The sequence below is a fragment of the Rhododendron vialii genome, chromosome 12a, assembly GCF_030253575.1.
Source record: "Rhododendron vialii isolate Sample 1 chromosome 12a, ASM3025357v1".
Lineage (NCBI taxonomy): Eukaryota > Viridiplantae > Streptophyta > Magnoliopsida > Ericales > Ericaceae > Rhododendron > Rhododendron vialii.
The window spans coordinates 19,583,696-19,605,590 of record NC_080568.1 but is presented as its reverse complement, the minus strand read 5'-3'; the positions used below and the strand labels follow the sequence as shown (position 1 = coordinate 19,605,590).

At 36.7% G+C, this 21,895-nt stretch overlaps 2 protein-coding genes across 4 annotated transcripts; one reads left to right on the top strand and one right to left on the bottom strand.

Moving 5' to 3' along the window:
• Positions 1-11,752: 11,752 nt before the first annotated feature.
• On the top strand, positions 11,753-19,550 carry LOC131309982 (putative ABC transporter C family member 15). 3 transcript variants are annotated; one of them, XM_058336733.1, is made up of 11 exons: positions 11,753-11,875; positions 12,538-13,428; positions 13,540-14,969; positions 15,057-15,143; positions 15,225-15,815; positions 15,899-16,063; positions 16,434-16,728; positions 17,466-17,986; positions 18,365-18,428; positions 18,582-18,821; positions 19,262-19,550. In XM_058336733.1, exons 1-11 carry the CDS (start codon positions 11,782-11,784, stop codon positions 19,372-19,374), a joined length of 4,491 nt encoding a protein of 1,496 aa, XP_058192716.1. In that variant the 5' UTR covers positions 11,753-11,781; the 3' UTR covers positions 19,375-19,550. The 3 variants fall into 3 exon arrangements, with proteins under 3 accessions (XP_058192716.1, XP_058192717.1, XP_058192718.1); XM_058336734.1 differs by lacking the exon at positions 11,753-11,875 and adding an exon at positions 12,033-12,174; XM_058336735.1 differs by lacking the exon at positions 11,753-11,875 and adding an exon at positions 12,131-12,259.
• Positions 19,551-20,086: 536 nt separating this feature from the next.
• LOC131309981 (uncharacterized) lies at positions 20,087-21,377 on the bottom strand. Its single transcript, XM_058336731.1, has 3 exons — positions 21,271-21,377; positions 20,888-20,976; positions 20,087-20,417 (listed from the first exon to the last, which is right to left on the bottom strand). Exons 1-3 carry the CDS (start codon positions 21,298-21,300, stop codon positions 20,270-20,272), a joined length of 267 nt encoding a protein of 88 aa, XP_058192714.1. The 5' UTR covers positions 21,301-21,377; the 3' UTR covers positions 20,087-20,269.
• Between the last annotated feature and the right edge of the window lie 518 nt (positions 21,378-21,895).

The window sequence follows — 21,895 nt, the reverse complement described above, 5'->3', positions numbered from 1 at the left end:
ACTCATTTTCCTTTTCCCGCGATGCAAAATCCTGTGTTGTTTGCAGGATCACTTTTGCAGGAAAGTAATTCCTGCAAGAAAACTTAAAAGCATGTTTCCTACTATTTTCCTGCCAACTGAACACTACAAAAATCATGGGAAAGTTGATTTTCTCATCATTTCCTGTACTTTCCTGGCAACTGAACGGAGCCCTAGGAAAATTCTAGATCCGGGGGGGCCTGTCACCACAAGGTGTAGTGAACCAAAACGGCGTAGTTTTGGGATTGCATAGGATTTAAAAATAAGGGCCGAAAGACCCTCTTTGGTGGAAAGCCAAGCAAAAAAATTAAGTACTTCAATTTTCAATCCGTTGGAACCGATGCGAATATCTTATTTCTTTAATCATTTTATTCTAAAAGGTCATAATTAATTTTTGGCTCTAGGGCTCTCGTTGGTTAGCCTTAAGAGATATTTAGCTCTACTACTTTCTTAGGATTAATTAACAAGAGTTCTAGAGTCAAAAATTAATTATAACCCTTGATGATAAAATAATCATAGAAATAAGATTTTTGCACCGGTTCAAACGGATTGAAAATTAGAGCACTGAATTTTTTAACCATATTTTTTAATATATAAACTGCCTAAAGATGGTTGAAAAATTAAGTGCTTTAATTTTCAATCCGTTTGAACCAGTACAAATATCTTATTTCTATGATCATTTTATCCCAAAGGGTCATAATTAATTTTTAACTCTAGAACTTTCGTTAATTAGTTCTAAGAAAGTAGTAGAATTAAATATCTCTTAGGGCTAACCAACGAGAGCCATAGAGTCTAAAATTAATTACGACCTTTTAGAATTAATAAAATGATCAGAAAAATAAGATTTTCGCATCGGTTCAAACGGATTGAAAATTGGAGCACTTAAATTTTTTGCTTGGCTTTCTACCAAAGTGGGTCTTTCGGCCCTTATTTTTAAATATAAATCCTATGCAACCCTAAAACTACGCCGTTTTGGGTCACCACAGGTCCTCAAGATCCGAAAATTCTAAAATCAGCCCAATAGGTTAACAATAATAAGTGTGTGAATGTGTATTGAATGGTGTAAAAAGTACACAGAAATAAGTGTTTTCCTTGTCTTCTAGTGTACTTATCGTCAGCCCAATAGCAAAACCGCTTCTCCTATTATTATTATTTTTTTTTTTGGGTAACCGAGGAACAATCCTGCAGCCGAGCCACTATTGGACCCGACTGCGCTATCTAAACCTAGGGGGAAACTAGCACAACAACCCACCGCTATGGCTCTTCACTTAAATCATGATTTGCCTCCGGGAAAAATCGAACCTGCTATGTTGCAAGCTCAAGTTCGCCCTTATCTTCTTTTGAGTACTAGTTCTCGGTATGTTTATTTATAGTATCACTTATCCATCAACCTAACCCACTTTACAGAAAAGGGTGAAATATGAATGCGTGGTGAGTCATCTAGCTAGACATTTGAAAGTTTGAAACATGCATGCATGTGGACTTGTCAAAAAAAAAAAAACATGCATGCATGTGCAAAGCTACTAAAGCTTTATGGGGTTCTATTAATCATTTGAATTTTGCAATTCTAATACATGCATGTGGACATGTCAAACAAAAAAACATGCATGCATGTGCAAAGCTACTAAAGCTTTATGGGGTTCTATTTATAGTGAAATAGGGGGAATTCAAGAGGAATTTTTTAAAAAAATCTTTTTGAAAAAGAGAAGAGAACAAGGCATAATAAATTATAGTGAAGTAGGGAAGATCTAAGGGGAATTTTTTTTAAAATTCTTTTTGAAAAGGGAAGAGAACAAGGCATAATAAAACCCCATAAAGCTTTAGTAGCTTTGCACATGCATGCATGTTTTTTTGTTTGACAAGTCCACATGCATGTATTAGAATTGCAATTCTAATACATGACCTCTCTGATGCGACCCATTAATGTGAGATTCATACAATAATCTTGAGTAAGTACTCAGTACCATTGTGTCGTGGACCCATGGTAGAAGAGAATGACTTGACTTGAGGCACCACATGGCGTTGTCGCAAAAGCACTGAATAATTTTTCTTCTAATACTTGCAACTTTTTTTTGGTCAAAATGGTAGATAAATTTCTATTGATATTAAAAAAATAAAACATGAAATAACAAATTAAGGAAATTGAACCGAACTGCCCTTCTGTAAAACTGCCATAAAGGATGGTAGGCCTTCCAAGTAGATGAACCTAATTAAACCTCTCACCACTCACTTTGCCAAGCAATGCGAAACACCATTCGCAGTTCTTCGATCAAAATTGAGCTTGCAAGTCCTTAGTTACTCTGCAATTTCTATATATTAGTCACCAAAACTGCAGCATCGGTTTGGGTCGGACTTTTGAGCGCATCTCCCTCTGTCCCTCAATCTCTATATATCTTGAAACCCTAGTTCCAAAGCAAATTTCAGGCCTTCACGAGCTGCCATAGCTTCCAAAACCAAAGAATTCTTTATGTCAATTGAAAAAATTCCCTCCTAGCTTAACTTTTCAGAGGAACATGTGAAGAAAAGGTTATATATTTCTTATTTGCTTCTTACATTGCTTATCTAGTTATGGTTTAAATATAAGTAATTAATAGGCAAAATCGTTGGGCTGCCAATTCCGTACCTATTTCCAAGTTGGTTATGTGTTATGGGTTTCTTTAATCGAAAATGATATAGGTACCAACGTTTCCGTAGGGAAACCGTACCGACGGCCGTGCTGGACCGTCTTCGGGCACCAAACGACCGATCTGAGCCGTCCAAAAATTTAAAAAAAAAAAAACCGAGAGGCCTTATACGGAAATCAATAACATCCGATATGTGTAGAGTGTTCGATCTAAACACCTTAGTTTTCGTATATATATCTAGCAATCAAATAAATCAGCAGCAGCAAGCAGCTGCCAAACAAACTTTTTTTGCTTTTTACTTGGTTTTTTTTTTTAATATTGGGAATATAACAAGGAATCATATTTATAAAAATTAAAAAAATTAAAAAAAAAAGACGAAACAAAAGTTGTTCTTGGAAAAGGCAACTCACACCTCATGCATACATACAGCGGCTGACATAGGGGTGCCGGTGGGGCAGCGACCCTTCCAAATTTTGAGAATTTTTAATTTGACCCCCATATATTCTTAAATATTTACAAATATTTAGCATTTGGACCCTCCGAATAATTAACTATTGCGTCTAAATCTCTTCAAATTATAATTTTAGTTGTACGATTATTTGATCATATTGTGGGGGGTCAATCTCATCGTCCACTTGCGGGGTCTCACTTAAAGATAGAGCAAAATTCTGTATGGAGCAGCCCCCAAAAGAGGTTGATAACATTAATTGAGAGGTTTCAAACTAGAATCCTAGGAGGAAGCAAACATTTAAGTCTCAAGCCTGGCCTTGACCATTAGGCCAATCCTTGACATTATCCTGCCATATATATATATATATATATATAAATACCAAATTTCATTTAACTCCCCTCTGCAAAATTATATCCACCACAACTAGTGTTTGTAGAATTAGGTTTTGTATGTTTCCAATATGAATGGCCGACAACTATATATACTCACCATTTTGGTCATAAATAGTGACCCATTTCGAATGGAGGTTGAATGAAGTGTACTTGTACAAAACCAAACCATAATGACAAAAAGGTGGGCAGTTTTAACAAACACATTGTCGAGCAAGGCAAGTTAGTTCATGGATTCAAACACTTAGCGGCCTCAGTGATCAATTGGAGATATATGGTGGTTTCTACCTCTGCCTATCCCTCTCTCCAATTTATAATTTAGTGGTGTCGGGAACAATTCGGCCCGAATGTGACAAGGATTAATAAATCCATAATGCCAATAGAATTAAAACCTAAAAAAGTTGGAGCAAACACGTTCAAAAGTTTGCTTTCTCAGATAAAGACAATTAATTGAAGGTGTAAACCCCAAGGGTTGGCATGGTAGGCGTGAAGGGTTGGGAGACTTAAGAGTTTGTTTTCTTCTATATATGTCACAAGTTGGAAATTTTCTAGCTAGGTCCTATCAAATCTTATGAGATTAGTACTTGTGAGGCTTTGCTTAAGAGATAATTGGGCCTCTTGCTAGTGGAGAGTAGGATTAGTCCCCGAAAGATGAGTTGAGGTGCATGAAAACTGGCCCTAACCCTAACCCTCTAAGTTATTTTTTGTAATAAAAAACAACGGGAAAATTTCAAAATGTCTGCTAAACTTTAACCTTAATGTCTAATAGACACCCAAACTTTAATGATGAAGTCGTTGTTTAATCAACCCTCTACCACCTAAATCCATCAAATTACTAATGAAAATTGCTGAGTTAGACACATCTAGCCATTACCCAGAAGGTTAGACATTGGCATGGATGACTTGCTCTTTTTTAGAGAAAAAAAATCCTTTAAAAAATCCTCAAACCCTAACTCTCTTCCCTCCATTTTTCATTTTCCTACACTCTCATAAAAACAGAGTATCACCCCCTACCTCAAATTCTCATTTATACCTCCATAACCATTTCCAAATCCTTCTCCATTCTTGAACACTTCCATAACCTGTTTAAACCCGAAGTTCTACTCTCAATCTCACTCCTCTTCCTAGCAACCGTTATAACATTAAACCCTCTATTTATTAACTCAATAATTACAAATTTCCAAACATACACAGTTGGACCCACCACTAGAACATTGATATCTTTTGGATTTTTACTTCTGAATGAGGTTTTGGAGGGTCCAACAGTTGTGGAAATTAAAGTTGTGATGAGTTTGAGTCATTTTCTTCTAACTTTAGAGAGTTCTAATAAATAAAAAGAAGATAATAAAAGCCCAAGTCAATCATTTCTATTGGTAATTTGACGGATATAAACGGTAAGGGGGTCGATTGACTAACAGCTTAGATGTTATTGTTAAATATGAGAGAATAGATATTTTATTGACTTCGATTATAAAACTATACAATGAGTCCTCTATTTATACAAGAGAGAGAGAGAGAGAGAGAGAGAGAGAGAGAGAGAGAGAGAGAGTAATTACGAAAGGAAATCATACTAATTAACTATGGAAGAAAATCATCCTAATTACCATCAAATCGCAATCTCAATATTACGATATTATTTATTATATCTATTTATTCTTGTTAAATATGAGAGAAGAAATCTTTTATTAAATTCGATTTATAAAATCTTACAATGAGCCCTCTATTTATAGAGGAGAGGGAGCCTAATTATGGAATGAAATCATACTAATTAACTTTGGAAGAAAATCATCCTAATTACAATCAAATCACAATCTCAAGATCACGATTTTATTTATTATATCTATTTATTCGAACAATTATAATTGAAGTTTATTAAAATTTGAGTGTCTATTAAGCATTGAGATCAAAGCATAGGGGTATTGTAAAACTCTATCAAAATACAAAGGAGTACTAAAAAATAAGTGTTGTAAAGGATATGCTTAGGGTAGGGAGGCGGCCGGCCATTGGCAAGTTGGTAACCATCATCTACTAGATCTGTAAGTTTTGGAAAAGTTTTAAAGCTATCTTTTAGTAATACGGAGTACAACTTTTTGAATATTCTACGCTGTCTGCCTGTCTACCTTTAGATATTCTAATAGGGAAATTAAGATCCATTCGGCTAAATAAGTCAATTGATTTATTTTTTTATTTTTATTCAAAATAAATTTGTATTTATTAATTTTTTATCAATTTTTTAAAAATTATTGCATCGTCGTAACGAAAGAAATCTAAAAAATAAAAAATTATAATCAAAATTTAATTTTTTTAAATAAAAACAAAAATAAGTCGATAATAACTCGCGGGTTTTAAAGAGATGAGGACAAGCACACTTCCACAGTGCGATTGCTTTTAACGTACACACGCCTACCTTTGTTGACCACGTGTTTCATCATACTCCTAACTCATCATACCATGATGAATGTACATCATCACATCTTACGTGGACCCCATTTCCACAACGAAAAGTACTATCATGTCTGACGCGGATATTTGTACCATGGAGTATTATGTTAATTTTTAAAATAAACAATAAGATAAAGAGAAATGATTTTGACACTCCACTTTTTTATGATGGTATTTCAAAATTTATCTTTTAGCGTGTCTTATTATGTATAATTTTTACACTAGAAGATAAGTTTTTGAGTGCCATCATAAAAAAAATGGAGTGCCAAAATCATTTTTGCCTAAGATAAAGTATACTCCTATTTCAGATAATGAAATTGGAGGCAACAACAAAGCTCTAATTGTAGAAAGCTTCCGCGGCATTTTGGTGTGTTCGGGTTACGGGATGCATCTTCGTTGGGGAGGCCAGTGGTGGCTAGGTGGAGTTCGGTGGTCGCTGATCGACAGTGTAGGTTTTTCTGTCTGATCAGGGTGGGCAATGTCATCATTCTTAGGATTAGGTTTTTGGTTTTCTTTGGGCTAAGCTTTATTGTTTGATTTGGATTTTGATAAGCACCCGAGAATATAATGTAGGGTGCGCTAGTGTTTAGTTTTAGTTTAATTTAAGTACTAATTAGTTATTGTTAACGTTGTTTGCTTGTAGAGTGTTCTAGTTCTGTTTTGTAGGTGAATCGCCAAACAGGGGAGTTTTCGAGGCTTAAGGCATGTCATGGCCTGAAAAATGACCCGATGACCAAGGCAGAAGCAGAATTGCCCGAGCAGAAGCAAAATTGCCCGAGCAAGAGGGAGGCAGCCAAGGCAGAGGATGACGACCAAGCATCGAGCTATTGAGCTCGGCATCGATGTCAAGAGAGAAGATCCATCGATGCCGAGGCAATTAGTGGAAATTGAGCAAAGCAGCTCGACATCGATGTAAGGTTATATGGTCCATCGATGCCGAAGTCCATGGCAGAGCATACTAAGGCCGTTGCCATCGATGCCGAGGGACTTAAGGGCGAATTTTCAGAGCATCTTGAGAATATTCCAGGCGTGGATCTCCGGAGTATAAAAGCTTATGTCATCATTTTGTACAAACAAGTAGAATAGATTCAAGTAGTACATTTTCTAGATCTAGGATTAGATTTCATGGCAATTCAAATTGTTCTTGAGTGTTCTTCATTTTGAGCTTTGAATATTTTAATTTCTGCCCTTAGTTGTTAATTTTTGATATTGTTGCTTTTAATTAAAGTTGTTTCTTTACTCCCGATCTATCATAATCTCTAATTTTCTTCTAGTGTTGCTTTTCAATTATGCTTAGTAAATTTTTACTTGCTCTTATCTCTCTAGATATGTATGAGTAGTTTCAAGGGATAGGTCATGGGATAATTAGCTTCTCATGACTCGGGCGAAAATTGCATTTTGCACCTAATAAAGCTTTAAACTTTGATTTGAAAATTGATGTGGGGTTCGGGTTTGTTTGACAAATTACCGAGGTGTTAACCTCTTTGATCATGTGTAGGTGGGAGCATCGCCTACCCACCACACATGATGCTTAGAGCTCTGTCGCTCGATGTATTTGCCAAATGAATTCTAGAGCTAGCTTGGTTCTCAAATCATTTTATCTTCCGATTTGAGAACTATAATCAAGTATCTTAAATTGTGTAATTGGGTGAAGAGTGTGATTTAGCTCGAGTCTTGGGTGTTAATAATTCCTAGACCTAGCCTATCTTTTCTCTAGTTAATTCGTTTTTAATTTAGCCTTTTATTTCCACCGTTTAAAGTAAAACAAAGTTGGCTGTCTAAAGGCCGAAAGCCCTTACTTGCATCTACAAATCCAGCAAAGCCGTATTAATTATTCCCTTGGGTACGATCCTGGATTTCCGGATTATCATGCTTTAACTGACGTATTAGGCCCTACGCTTGGGGCGTTATCCTTATATCGGAGCGAACGAAGCAGATTTTTTAGACTTTTTAGATTGTTTGAGCTATATTTATCTGGGAAATTTAGGCCCTCGAGTATTGTATTGAGCTTTGTCCATTAACTGTATCTTCCAATTTTTTATTGGAATCATTTTTCATTTTTCTAATAAAATATTACTTTAGCCGACAAAAAAACGTATGACTTTTTTCCTTTATTTTTACGGGACTACCGAAACATATTATCGAGCTAAAGGATGCAAACAAATAGAAGAGAAACCGAGCAAAAAAAAAAAAAAAACAAATAGAAGAGAAAATAAGATGAATTGAAACTCCGTTGGAAAAAGGTGGAGTGGGTCCAAATGTTCATCATTCCAGTTGCTCCAGCAACCTTTTCTAATTGCCATGTGACTAAAAGAAACATTTTTTTAATCTTGACTATATTAAAGCAACAATTGTTCTACAATCATAAAAACTTATACAAATATCTATACAAATTCACTTTATATTCAAATTGAAATTTACATACATTACTCCTCAGCGTGTGTGGAACCCCTAAAAAATGTGAGTGTGTATAAAATATTTGTGGTTATATAATAATTGATTAGAGCAAAGGATCATTTAGTGAGGAAGATTCTCATCGCGACAAGTGGCAATATGTGATTGGATGCAAATAGTCTTAAACAAATAATTTCCTCTAGATTAGAATAAATAACTTCCCTCAAAAAAGGGGGAAAAGTAAAAGGAGAAAGGAAAATGGTAATATTTGAATTTTATTAACAATTTATATGACCTTCCATTCTAGAAATATTAGTATAATGAAATATTGTGAAAAACACTGATTCATTCTTTGCCTTAGAAACACTTCTCATTATTAAATATTTTAAATTTTAAAAATTAGTCAACACAATCTATGAGATACGTTTGCAACAATACCATATACTCTCTCTGTCCCAATTTAAGTGTCCACTATGGTTCTGCATATTATTTTCAATTGCTTATATCTCTCAATATATATTGCTAAAAATATGCAATATGAATCTTGTTTAATATATCTCAATTAGTTCTATAAGACTGTTTTTTAAAAACATAAAACATAATACGGTTCTGCTAACAAGTGCCTTTTTCTTCAATAGATTACGCGTTCGTCAGGTGAGAATGCTTATTTCGTGTTCGAGATCCAAATGGTCCCCCATTTCTTCTTCTTTGTGACTAACGACCTACCAGGTGCAATAAATCCAATTGATGGCGAGAAGATAAAGAATGGAACGATTCTAATATTTGCCCACAGTCAAGGGCAAACATAAGAAAAAGAAAATTTTGTGTGAAGTACATCTTTATAGATTAGGAATGTTTGCCCTTGATTTTTTGGAAAGTTTCAAAAATGGCAAACGGCAAAAAGGGCTTCTTTTAGAATATGACATTAAATGTTGAGAAATATTCCCTAAATGTTATACCTTAACTTGTGCCTCGGGGGCATTGGTTAGCATGTGCCAACCTAATATATGTTGAGAGCTATAAACTATTAAAACAGCACGCAGAACCGTAGTAGACACTTAAATTGAAACAAATGGAGTACACGGTTTCAATTTTTCTTTGGCATAGTTAAGGTAAACACAGTTTTTTTTATTTTGAATAAAGGAAACAATAGCACTTCCTCCATTACTAAATTAGGAACATCTACTTTGAAGTTTGAAATATTGAAAAGGAACACAATCAATTAAAGACCATACATTGGTTATCCAAAAGTAAAAATGCAAGGTACCGAGCTCTAATATATACCTTTCACCGAAAATTGTTGATAAGTGTTCAAAAACTTTTCTATGCATGGGTTGAACATTCCAAAAAATAGTTTAACCCATTTGAAATTTTAAGTGAAAGGTATAGATTGCAGCTTGGTAGCTTGCATCGTCGAGATAAGAGTTCTCCTCAGACCTTCTGTTTTAATATATAGTATAGATAGATAGATTATCTTGCACCCAAATAACATACTGCCACTTATCAAGATGAGAGTCCTCCTTACTAAAAGACCTTTTGCTTTAATATATAGCATATGAGTATTAACAATGTTATGTACACTTCTACCGACCACTCTTCATTAATATTATTCTCAATCTTTCTATACTGAGTTGTGGCCTCAAACAAGCTTCAAAAGCAGAAGAAAACCAAAAATTAGAAACTGCACTAGACACAGTGTACTATGAGGTTTGTGCCACGCGGCATCTTAAATCACTGACTTCCAGGATTGACCAGTACTTGTGGAGTCAGAGACATTTTGGGCCATTCCAAAATGGTTTTCCACCATTAAAAACCTTTTTAAACCTTTTAAAACTCTTAAACTCCTTTTTAATGGTTTTTAATGTCCCATAGTGTATCAAGATGAATCTGAGGCCTTAGGCTATCCACAGTGGTATAATCAAATGCCAATTGTTTTTAAAGTTAACAATGTTGGTGCAAAAGATTGCTCACAATGGTATAATCAAACTTAGCAACATTCTTAGAAATAATCAAATTTTGGGCTTTGGATAACCAAAACTAGCAACCTTTTTCAATAATCAAAATTTATGAATCCTACTCCACATAAGTTAACTAGTTCTAAAATTTGTATACACATGTATTTCAAATGGAATTTTCTTCTTCTCTTCTTCGCCTACTCTCTTTTTTTTTTTTGGTTAAAAAAATAAAATTGAAGAATAAAAATTTTATGTAGCCAAGTTTTTTCGCCTACTTTATATCTTTTTCACTTCGCCAACAAACTATTTATCTTTCTTTTCCTCCAAAAGTGAAGCTCATATCTCTCGATCATCTACTATTCAATCAATCGTCGCCGGATTAAAGTGTTTCACTATTCTTTTCTGTTTCTAAACCCCCCACCCCCACAAAAAATAAAAAATAAATAAATAAATTTTAAAAAAAATCATAATAGGAGGGAAGGAAGTCACCGATTTTTTTTTCAAAATTAAGAGAGTGAATCGATATATTTTAAGCCATACAAAACGTACATGCAGGAAAGTGAATTACGGGAAACAGAGGGGGAGAGAGAGTGAAATTGTAGTGGACCCCATATTTTGGTTATGAACTAGAAGTGACCATAGTGAAACTTAACATTGTTAAACTTAGCAACCTCTTAAGTGAATAATCAAAAGCTGATGTGTCAACTTTTGATTATCCTTTTTTGATTATACCACTGTGGATGGCCTTACAAGCTGTTTTCAGTATTTAGAATCAATACAAACACATTTTCTAGGCCTATGGTTCATCATGAAGCATAAAAACCAAAACTGTTTTGGCAATGCACAGAAAGGTGTACCATGCGTTACATCACTCTGCCTTATAGTATTCTATATTACAGTAGCACTTTTCTGAGTTATATTGTTATTTCATTTTTGTACATATTCATTCATTTTTACACTGTACAGTTTGCACCACGAGCACGCCGATGTGTTAGTTAAATCACATTACTTATTTGCTTCCCACTCCCGTATGTGTTTACAAAATTAAGTTTTTCAAATGATTTTGAACACACGCACCCACCCCCAATTAAAATGCTTAGTAGAGAATGACTACACGTCGAGCAAGTGGTGCTTTTTCAACAAAATCTTCTCCTTTCATAACTAGGCTCCTGAACCCAAGATTTTAAGGTTTTTCGTCGGACAGAAAGCCTTATTATTTTTCTAAAACAAATCATCGGCTTCTCAGATCAATTATCTCAAAAATCCGGGTGGCGACCCTCAAAAACAAATCCGGGCCAGGCTGCCCACAAGGGTGCCCGGGTAATTGTCCACAGATTAATTTCCTAATAGGTAGCCGCATGGAAAAAAGGAAGTAATTGACAGTTGTGACCAAAATTGTTTAAACAGTATTCATTAATTGTTCACAGTTTAATTTCCTAATTAATACCCGATTAAGAGGGGAAAAAGTGAAAAAGTAAGTAGTAATAGATACCCAAATTGTCATCGGAATGAAGACATTTATGAAGACATTATTAGGCTGCAGGAAATTAATTGCTTCCCAGAAAGAGAATATTTCCAAATCACAAATTGCAGAGGGTACTGGTGAGATTCTGGCCCCATTAAATATTTTCCTCGTTCGTGTATACAGTATAACAATACTCCTAGTAACAAGACTGAAGGATAGATAGCGATGGGGATCTTGGAAAGATTCTGCCGATTGTGATCGATGCCTTTCATATTATATATAGATATATATACACATGTTTATGTATGTACATGTATAGGCCAAAAATCAAAGAACCGAGTGGGAGACTGGGAGTGACCAGCGCAGTCCTATGTGTGAAACCCACCAGTAACCACCTTTGAACACCCACGTGCTTTTCTTCCCACTTTCGTCGCAGGTCTCTTACAATACTCTGATTATTAAACCCTACTACGTTTTTCCTTCACCATATTTAATTGTGGTTAAATAGTTTAATAATATAGGTAAACCCTTTTATTCCTGAATTAATTACTCCTGTTTATTGAAGAATCTAGTCCTTTTTTTTCCACTCTGTTTTCCGGGATCAGTTACTGTTTTATAGGAGTTCATTCTGTTATTTGAAGGGTACCGATTATTTAAGGATTCTCTCTTTTTTTCCTGGATTATTTTGCTGTTTTATTGGATTTTATCGACGTTGTATTTGAAGTTTTGAACTGGGTATTGATTTTTCCAGTTTAGTACTGGGAAGCCATTGATGGGTTTTTTTGCGTTGGTTCAACAGGTCTACTACTGACTGAGGCTTCTCTCTTAGGGGTATTGGAATTTTGTGTGCCAATGGAAATCACTCCAAAGCTTGTCAATGTGGCCTATTTCTTGGTGTTTCTGATATGGGTTTTGCTAGAATTCTTCAAACGAAGAAGACAAGTTGGTGAAGATCAGTTCAAAAGTGGAGCAACAGAGGAGAGAAGAAGAAGAAGAAGATGCACAGGCTTTGCCAAGATTACTACAATTATGTCTAATGTCTTGATCTCTATTTTCTATACGGGGTTTAGTTGCTATGAGTTTTGGAATTCTAAAACCATCCCTTTAGTTTCTGCCTTGTCATCCTTGACTTGGATCTTATCCAGTGTAGTTTTAGTCTGCTCAGAGGGGAAAAAGTGGCCTTTAGTTCTCATAGTTTGGTGGGTATTCTCCAGCATCTGTGACTTAGTTCTAGTGTCTAGTTACCTAATCACCCATTTCACATCCATGAAGCTAGTGCCCTATTTTCTGCCTGAAGCAGACATTGTTGATTTTGCTTCATTCCCATTGTTGATTCTCCTCTGCTTCAATGCTCTGCTGCTCAGTAACAAGGTTAGTGAAGGAAACACAGACGATATCAAACACCCATTGCTTCAACAAGAGAAAGGAAACGTCCCTAAACATGTCTTTTCCAGTGCTGGAATTTGGAGCAAAGTCACATTTATGTGGCTTAACCCACTCTTTGAAATAGGCCGGATTCAAAAACTCGAATTGCCCCACATACCCTCCGTTCCTTCGTCGGAAACAGCTTCTGTTGCCTCTTCTTTGATAGAGGAATCGCTTAGAAAACAGAAAACAGAAACTCCTTCATTGCCAAGAGCTGTACTGCTTGCTCTCTGGAGACCCCTGGTCATAAACGGCGTCATTGCAGGTACATCTTCTTCTTTTTTCTTACTCTTCTGTTTCCCTTCAAAATCGTGCTTATTTTTCAGGTTTTTCTTAACAGATTTTTACACAGTTTTATTTCTTGGAATCTTTATAGGAGTGAATACAATTGCTTCATACATGGGTCCCCTCTTGATCACAAACTTTGTGAACTTTTTAACTACAAAGAATGACAATTCAAGCCACTACCATGGATTGATTCTTGCATTGATCTTCTTTTTGGCAAAGACAGTAGAATCACTGTCTCAAAGGCAATGGTATTTTGGGGCACACTGTATGGGTATCCGAGTACGTGCAGCCCTTATGGTATTGGCATATAAGAAATCCTTGTCAATCAAGTACGGTGGCACGAGCAATGGAAAAGTCATAAATCTCATCACAGTAGACGTCGAGAGGATTGGGGACTTCTTTTGGTACATACATGGAGTTTGGTTGCTTCCATTTCAAGTCATTTTAGCCCTGATTATTCTTTACAGAAACCTTGGTTTAGTTCCCTCGTTTGCTGCTCTTTTGGCTACAATTTCTGTTATGGGGAGCAACACCCCTCTGGCAAGGGAGCAAGAAAGGCTCCATTCAAAGATAATGGAAGCTAAGGACTCGAGAATCAAAGCTACTTCAGAAACACTAAAGAGCATGAGAGTCCTAAAACTCCATTCTTGGGAATCCACCTTCTCGAAGAAGATTTTTCAACTTAGGGAAAACGAGAGAAGTTGGCTTAAGAAGTACCTATATACATGCTCAGCCGTAGCTTTTTTATTTTGGACGTCGCCAACTGTGGTTTCCGTTGTCACCTTTGGTGTTTGCATTGTTTTGCAAACTCCATTGACAACAGGTACTGTCCTTTCAACACTAGCTACTTTTCGGATTTTACAAGAAGCCATTTACAATCTCCCAGAGTTGCTATCTATGATTGCTCAAACGAAGGTGTCAATTGATCGAATGCAAGAGTTTCTTGTACAAGATCGAAAGAAACTGATAGAGTTTAATGGCTCAAGAAAAGCCACTGATGTTGCAATTGAGCTTGAAACCGGTGAATACTCATGGGAGCTGTTGTCAACAGCTTCAAAAAAACCCACCATCAACATCACTCAGAAAATGGAAATCAAGAAAGGCTACAAAGTTGCAATTTGTGGCTCAGTTGGGTCGGGCAAATCAAGCCTTCTTTATAGCTTTCTTGATGAGATTCCTAGAATTTCCGGGGGAGGGATTAATGTTTTTGGATCCAAGGCATTTGTTCCTCAGAAGGCTTGGATCCAAACGGGCACAGTGAGAGAGAATGTCTTGTTCGGAAAGGAAACGAAAAAGGATTTCTATGATGATGTCTTGGAAGGATGTGCTCTAGAACAAGATATTCTTATGTGGGGTGAGAGAGATTTGTCTGTGGTGGGCGAACGAGGTTTGAACTTGAGCGGAGGGCAAAAGCAGCGTATTCAATTAGCCAGAGCTATCTATGCTAATTTGGATGTATATTTCCTCGATGATCCATTTAGTGCCGTTGATGCTCATACTGGAGCACATTTATTCAAGGTATGCATTATATGTCCTTTATATATGTGTAAATAGTTTTTTTTTTTTGGTATAATATGCTCTTGTAATGGGAAATTTTATTTGCAGAATTGTTTATTGCACCTCTTACGCCAAAAGACAGTGATCTATGTAACACATCAATTGGAATTCTTAAAGGCAGCAGATCTTGTCCTGGTGAGTTATAAGTTGCCTTAACAGAAGTGAAAAACTCGTGCCATTTCCCGAGAGTTCTCTCATTTTGTTTCCTTCAAATAGGTGATGAAAGATGGTAGAATCATACAGTCAGGAAAGTATGAAGACTTGATAGCAGAACTTGATGGTGAACTTGTTACACAAATGGATGCTTACAACAAATCTCTTAACCAAATGAATCCTTCCTCTGACCATAAATCCTTAACCAATACGGCCCCTCTTGAAGTTAATGAAGAGGAAATTGGAGAAACCGCAAGAACTGGAAGCATTTTGGAAAGAAATCAAGAAGAAGAAGCAGAAACTGGCCGAGTGAAATGGAGAGTATACTCAACCTTTATTGCTTGTGCATATAAAGGTGCGCTCGTTCCAGTGATACTTCTCTGTCAGGTTTTCTTTCAAGGGTTGCAGATCGCCAGCAATTACTGGATTGCTTGGGCGATTGACGAGAAAAACCAAGTTAGTAGAGGGCGAATGATAGGAATATATGCTTTGATCTCAAGTGGAAGCTCCATCTTCATATCGGGGAGGGCAGTTTTGCTCTCAACCATTGCCATTGAGACTTCTCAGTGCCTATTCCGTGGAATGATTACATCCATTTTTAGGGCACCACTTTCTTTCTTTGACTTCACACCTTCAAGCCGGATTCTCAGCCGAGTCAGTATACTACAGTGAGCTTCTTTTTTTGGGTTAAAAGTTGATTTCATCAAACTTATCCTTTTGGTTGTTTTTTTTAACAGGCTTCAACAGATCAAAGCATAGTGGACACCGACATTCCTTACAGATTGGCTGGATTAGCATTTGCGCTTATTCAGCTGTTAAGTATCATCGCCCTTATGTCCCAAATTGCGTGGCAAGTCTTTTTGCTCTTCGTTGTGATCTTGGCAATCTCCGTGTGGTACCAGGCAAGATCCAACTTCACTTCATAATGCATTTCCCAAGTCTTGTCCAAGGGCGTAAGGCCAAGAACTACGTTACACTCTTAGAAAAACCCATGTCAGGCACTGGAATGTTTCTCACACTTTTAGTTGGATATTTACCTAGGAAACATACCAATGATTCAAGTTTACCGGAGAACTATCATAATATTTTTATACAGCCTCGACATGGTCTATGAGAGCCTGTGGCTGTGAGTCATATCACGAATGCAGTTCAGTCTCAATAAGATTCCTAAAGCATGCTCAGATAAACAGCATGATAAGGGACAGCAAATTTTCTTTTGGTTCTCCTTTTATAGATTCTACAAGTGCTGAAGTATCAAGTAATATTTTGCAGTGTTACTACATCACTACTGCAAGAGAATTAGCAAGGATGGTTGGGATTCGGAAAGCTCCAATCCTGCACCACTTTTCAGAATCCTTGACCGGGGCTGCAACAATTCGTTGCTTCAATCAAGAAGATCGGTTCCTCAAAAAAACTGTAGGACTGGTTGATGATTACTCTCGCGTTGCTTTTCACAATTCTGCCACGATGGAGTGGCTTTGTGTCCGGGTCAACTTTCTCTTCAACCTTGTCTTCTTCTTTGTTCTTGTCATCTTGGTTAACCTGCCAAGGTCATCCATTGAACCTAGTAAGCTGCTCCTCTACTTCTCTATGCGTTATTTTTACGTTTCCTTGATGGCAAAGAGCGTGTATCTTTTAATAAAGGGATATTACAGTTAACCCTTGCGATAATTAGTTGGACTCAGATTAAGGTCTTCTGATCAAAACTAAATTCATCGGGCACAGAAATTACAAAAGGTGCAGGCAAAAACTGTTATTAGAGAGTGACATCTGAGGTTTTTTTAGGACAAACGGTTTTGAAAACTCTAAACGACATACAGATTTCTTTCTTCACCGCCTTTCTTCTTTTTGGAGAAATAGGACAGTTTATTTGAACAATACCAAATAGTTTATCAGCTAAATAGGAGCTATCTCCCATTTTGGTCGGCAAAGTGTGTATCATTTTCTTTCTCGAAGTAAAGGTTCCAAGTTTAACTGCATTAAAATCCAAAACCTTTTATATCCAAAAACCTCGTACATCCACTATCGAGAATCAGTATTTTTTTTTTTTTTTTGCTCACCTCTATCATATTTGATATAAGAGAGGACAATTTATCTGAAGTACAGGAAACTGTTCTATCAACAACCTTTACACATAAATAACAATTTGAGTATGTCATCTCGTTTTCTTCATTTTACATTTTTACTTTACTCCAAAGAAAAATTGTGTTGATTTTGGATGCATGGCCCTGAGAAATGATTCTTTTTTTGTGAACGGGATGAGAAATGATTCTGAGTGGATACATTTTGGTTATCTGATCACAGGCTTGGCTGGACTGGTGGCTACATATGGTTTGAATCTGAATGTTCTTCAGGCTTGGGTTGTATGGAACCTATGCAACGTCGAGAACAAAATGATATCAGTGGAGAGAATTCTTCAATTTACTAATATTCCAAGTGAAGCTCCTTTAGTGATTGAAAATTGCAGACCGGAGCCTGAATGGCCAATAAATGGAATAATTCAATTGGAAAATCTCCATGTCCAATATGACCCATCTCTCCCTAGAATTTTAAAAGGAATCACTTGCACCTTCCCTGGGAACAAGAAAATTGCCATTGTGGGAAGAACCGGAAGTGGAAAGTCTACTCTAATTCAAGCCCTCTTCAGAGTCATGGAGCCTGTACAAGGAAGGATTTTGATTGATGGAATTGATATTACTAAGATTGGTTTGCAAGATCTGAGGTCTCGGTTGAGTATAATCCCACAAGACCCAATACTTTTCCAGGGAACCATGAGGAGTAATCTTGATCCTTTACAGCAGCATTTAGATCATGAAATTTGGGAGGTAATAATAAGATCTAAGTTATATGGACTCTTGAAAGTACCTGTATCGGACCATCAACCTTTGGGTAATCATATGGGATATGTCTATGACATTGTTATCTAGACACTCAACTAGGAAACACATTTAGTATTCATGTTTGTGCAGAACTCTACTTAGAACAATCATATTATGCATGAACTGATATGTGCAGTATGATAAATACATATGAATTAGAATGTTGTTCAGTTTTTCCCAGTCGTTGATTAGAGAATTAGGCTAGCCTGATATTGAGAATACTCTGTACCCGAATCCTTATAACACCAAATAAATGAGATCATTTTCTTGAATGTTACAATGCATATGAAGCTTAACTTCCTCTTATTAATCTTTACATTGTAGGTTATGGGAAAATGTCATCTTGCAGACATAGTAAGACAGGATCAGAGGCTTCTTGACATGCCAGGTATGGAGAGTGAAAACAAATTATTTTCCTTCAAGAACCCTTCCCAGACCCTGTAGTAGCGGGAGGCTCGTGCATTGGGTAGCCCTTTAGCTTTCTTAAATTTTGGTAACCGTTTAGCATCCGCTTCTTGAAACTTTTGGTGAATTGGCTCAGTGGAAGAAGATGGAGAAAACTGGAGTATGGGACAAAGGCAGCTTGTGTGTCTTGCTAGGGTGCTGCTGCAGAGGAGGAAAATATTGGTTTTGGATGAGGCCACAGCATCAGTAGACACGGCAACGGACAATGTGATTCAAAGAAGAATCCGAGAAGAAACAAGCAGGTGCACCGTTGTAACAGTGGCTCATCGGATACCCACCATCATCGACAATGATCTTGTTTTAGTTCTTGATCAAGGTAAGACTACGAAATCCCAACTTTAAGTGAAATACCTCGCTTCTTCAAAACGTATCAAATCTTAAGTTTTGCATCTTATTCTTACCATTAGGACTTTTTTTAGAACTTCTATAGGGCAGATAAATGTCAATCAAACATATTTTCAAAAGTGACTTCTAGATATTCCATCCATAAAATAGATTTTGTTACTACTTGGACACATGGGGGTGTTTGCAGCAGCTGTAAAAAAGATGATAACCTGGAAATACTATTTCGATGCTTTTGGCTTTGCAAAGTCATTTTTTACCACCCAAATTATGTGAATGTGAACACGCATATTATGTGAATGTGTTAGGAACAAGATGAATGGGAATTAGGATCAACACATTGCTTAGAAACTTGGTAATAGTAACATGGAAAAAGGTCAAACTGCTTATACTTGGTTCTTTTCGTCAATGCAGGCAAGGTTGTGGAATGTGACTCGCCAAACGAGTTGTTGAAGGATAATTCTTCTGCTTTCTCAAAGCTGGTGAAGGAATTCTTGAGTAGGTCGTCTAACGGTAACCATCAATAGGATCTAGATTGTTTCTTCCAAAGGAAATGGTTCTAAACATTTTGTACCGTAGAGCATTGCACAGGGCATTAACTTGGAGTATATAAGCTTTAGTTAGAGATTACGGGGTTGACATTCCAAACCTGTAAATTGATATTTATGATGGAAATATAAAACTGATATTTTTTTTATCACAATTTCTGGGTCGTGAGAATTAACTACTTTGTCAACGGATTCAACTAAATTGATATTTATGATGGAAATATAAAACTGATATTTTTTTTATCACAATTTCTGGGTCGTGAGAATTAACTACTTTGTCAACGGATTCAACAGAGTCATTCGTTAAACCAGCATCCGGGTTCATTCGTTAAACCAGCATCCGGATTCATAAAACATACCTCCATCCGGGTTTATTGTGGAATCTGGTGACACTCCCTCAGTATTACCGATTTCGTTCTAGCAATGTTATTTTTCCCTTCACAACTTATGCAAATTCCAGATCCACACACGAGCTTTGTTTGAGTTATGTTTTTTTTTTTTTTCCTTAATGTGGTGCTGGAAAAGGAATAACGTATGATCAACCAGTGATCACATAACGTTTCGCGGTAAAAAAGATATGTATTCCATGATTCCTTGCTCTCTGCAATTTTGTTTTGCACTACCGTGAAGTTACATGATCGGTGTAATCTCCATGATCAGTCGCTTGACATGCTAAGCACGGAAGTAAAACGACGGAAAGGGAATTCAAATACGAAACATTCTTGTGTTACTTGTTTGAGATGATGGGTAAAACACACAGCAACTTGACACCATACATGTGTGGTTACTACTCTTAATCAATAGCTGAAAGCTTATTTGAAACGAAAAAAAAAATATCCTTGCAATGTCAGACAAATCTGATCAATCATTTGCTTCACTTCGGATCTGCGAAGAACTTGTTGAGAGAAGGCATGATCTCAGGGCGTCTGCCTCGCACGAACTTCCTCACTGGGTGCTCTGCGTATCTCTCCCCCTCGTCGAAGTTCTCAAGCACTCCCGCGGCTCTGTTCTGTTTGTTAACCCTGAAATGACATGAAATCTGGATCAATCGAATTCCAGTTCCACATATGAACTTTGTAGCATGTTTCCCAAAATTTCAGATGTGGACGTGTGTGTGGCTTCAAAATAGCCTTTGCGTATTGAAAAAAGAAAAATATTTCCATTCTTTGTTACTCTTTGTCCCATTGTCCTAACTCTACATGTGTCCCCTTGCCCAAGGATCATTGCCCCTAAACATCTGTGCCGTTGTCTCAATGCTCTCTCAAACGCACGACATGCTGAGAATCCCAAAGTTCAATAATCTTGAGACACTACCGTGCATCTGAGAGAACTTTATTAAGACAAGCGAACAGATTTTGGAGACAACGAAGTTTCTCGTGCACTTCTTATCATGTTGCTAGAACTTATTCGTAGAAGAGGGGTAAGAGGCAAAAAGAAAGACATAAAAAGGGACAAAGGGTCTCATGGAAAACAGGTTGAGATGAAATGTTACCTCACTTCAGGATTGGTACATATATTCCTCACTAGTTGCATCCCACAGATGCCAACAACTGTACCAACAGCTACAAATAGGGGGTATACCTATACACATCAAAAATAAAAAGGAACATCTCGTGAAATAACATATATTTCAAAAGAAGGGCCATGAAATTTCTCTTCTATTACCCACACGTCAAAGAAGAAATCAAAGTCATGTCTTTCATATTGTTTACGTTATTTATCTATGTTCAAAAGCAAGATAGTAGAAGGCCTCCACCCACGGTTCATATGTATGAACTTCTTTCGTCACGATCAAGGGTTCAGGTACGTAATAGGAACTACAATTTATTAACATGCTTATGATTCAAATAATCTATGTGTAAGTTTCTTACATACCTCAGGCCTAATCCATTTGGAAGAAGCCATTGATAGAGCTGCAAAAGTGATGAGGGAAGAGAAATGCCCCACCTCTCACCAAGTTAGAATGATCAGAGAGAATTAGGACAAGATTGTCCATCTCTGTGTCTATATATGCAAAAGAAAAGATACAAGGGCGGAAAACAAGGGAAGGTTCTAAAGTGACCAATTTTATTGGCCACAGTTTTTTTGTGGTTAGAATAAAAAGAGGGGGTATGGTCTGATTTGAACCAATGCTTCCAAGTTTGTGGGAGTTTCTTTACATAGTAATATAGTGCCCGCCATGTACACATGCTTTCAAACATTGGGCTGACTAACAAGTGTGCAACTTGGGTTGGGTTACAAACATTGGTGCATGCCCGTGCCTAAAGGTACGGCTCGAACAATCAGCAAACAAACCATTGTTGGGCTCACGTGTACTATCTCAGCCCTTGTCCAACGATTCCAACTATACAAAAAACAATTGCACCAAAGGCACAATATATATTCCGGACGCACTCTAATGAATTACTCAATCCTACCATTGACCACTCCACTGATAAAACCAATTTCTTCCAAAATGAACCAAATAAAATGATCAAGCTAACTCCCATAAGAATCACAG

Coding starts and splice junctions, on each gene's coding strand:
- LOC131309982 (XM_058336733.1), top strand. CDS start 11,782: ATGAAGACATTTATGAAGACATTATTAGGCTGCAGGAAATTAATTGCT. Junction 15,816..15,898: donor CAAGCCGGATTCTCAGCCGA/GTCAGTATACTA, acceptor TTTTTTTAACAG/GCTTCAACAGATCAAAGCAT. Junction 16,064..16,433: donor CAATCTCCGTGTGGTACCAG/GCAAGATCCAAC, acceptor AATATTTTGCAG/TGTTACTACATCACTACTGC.
- LOC131309981 (XM_058336731.1), bottom strand. CDS start 21,300: ATGGCTTCTTCCAAATGGATTAGGCCTGAG. Junction 20,977..21,270: donor CCAAATGGATTAGGCCTGAG/GTATGTAAGAAA, acceptor TGATGTGTATAG/GTATACCCCCTATTTGTAGC. Junction 20,418..20,887: donor TGTACCAATCCTGAAGTGAG/GTAACATTTCAT, acceptor ATGTCATTTCAG/GGTTAACAAACAGAACAGAG.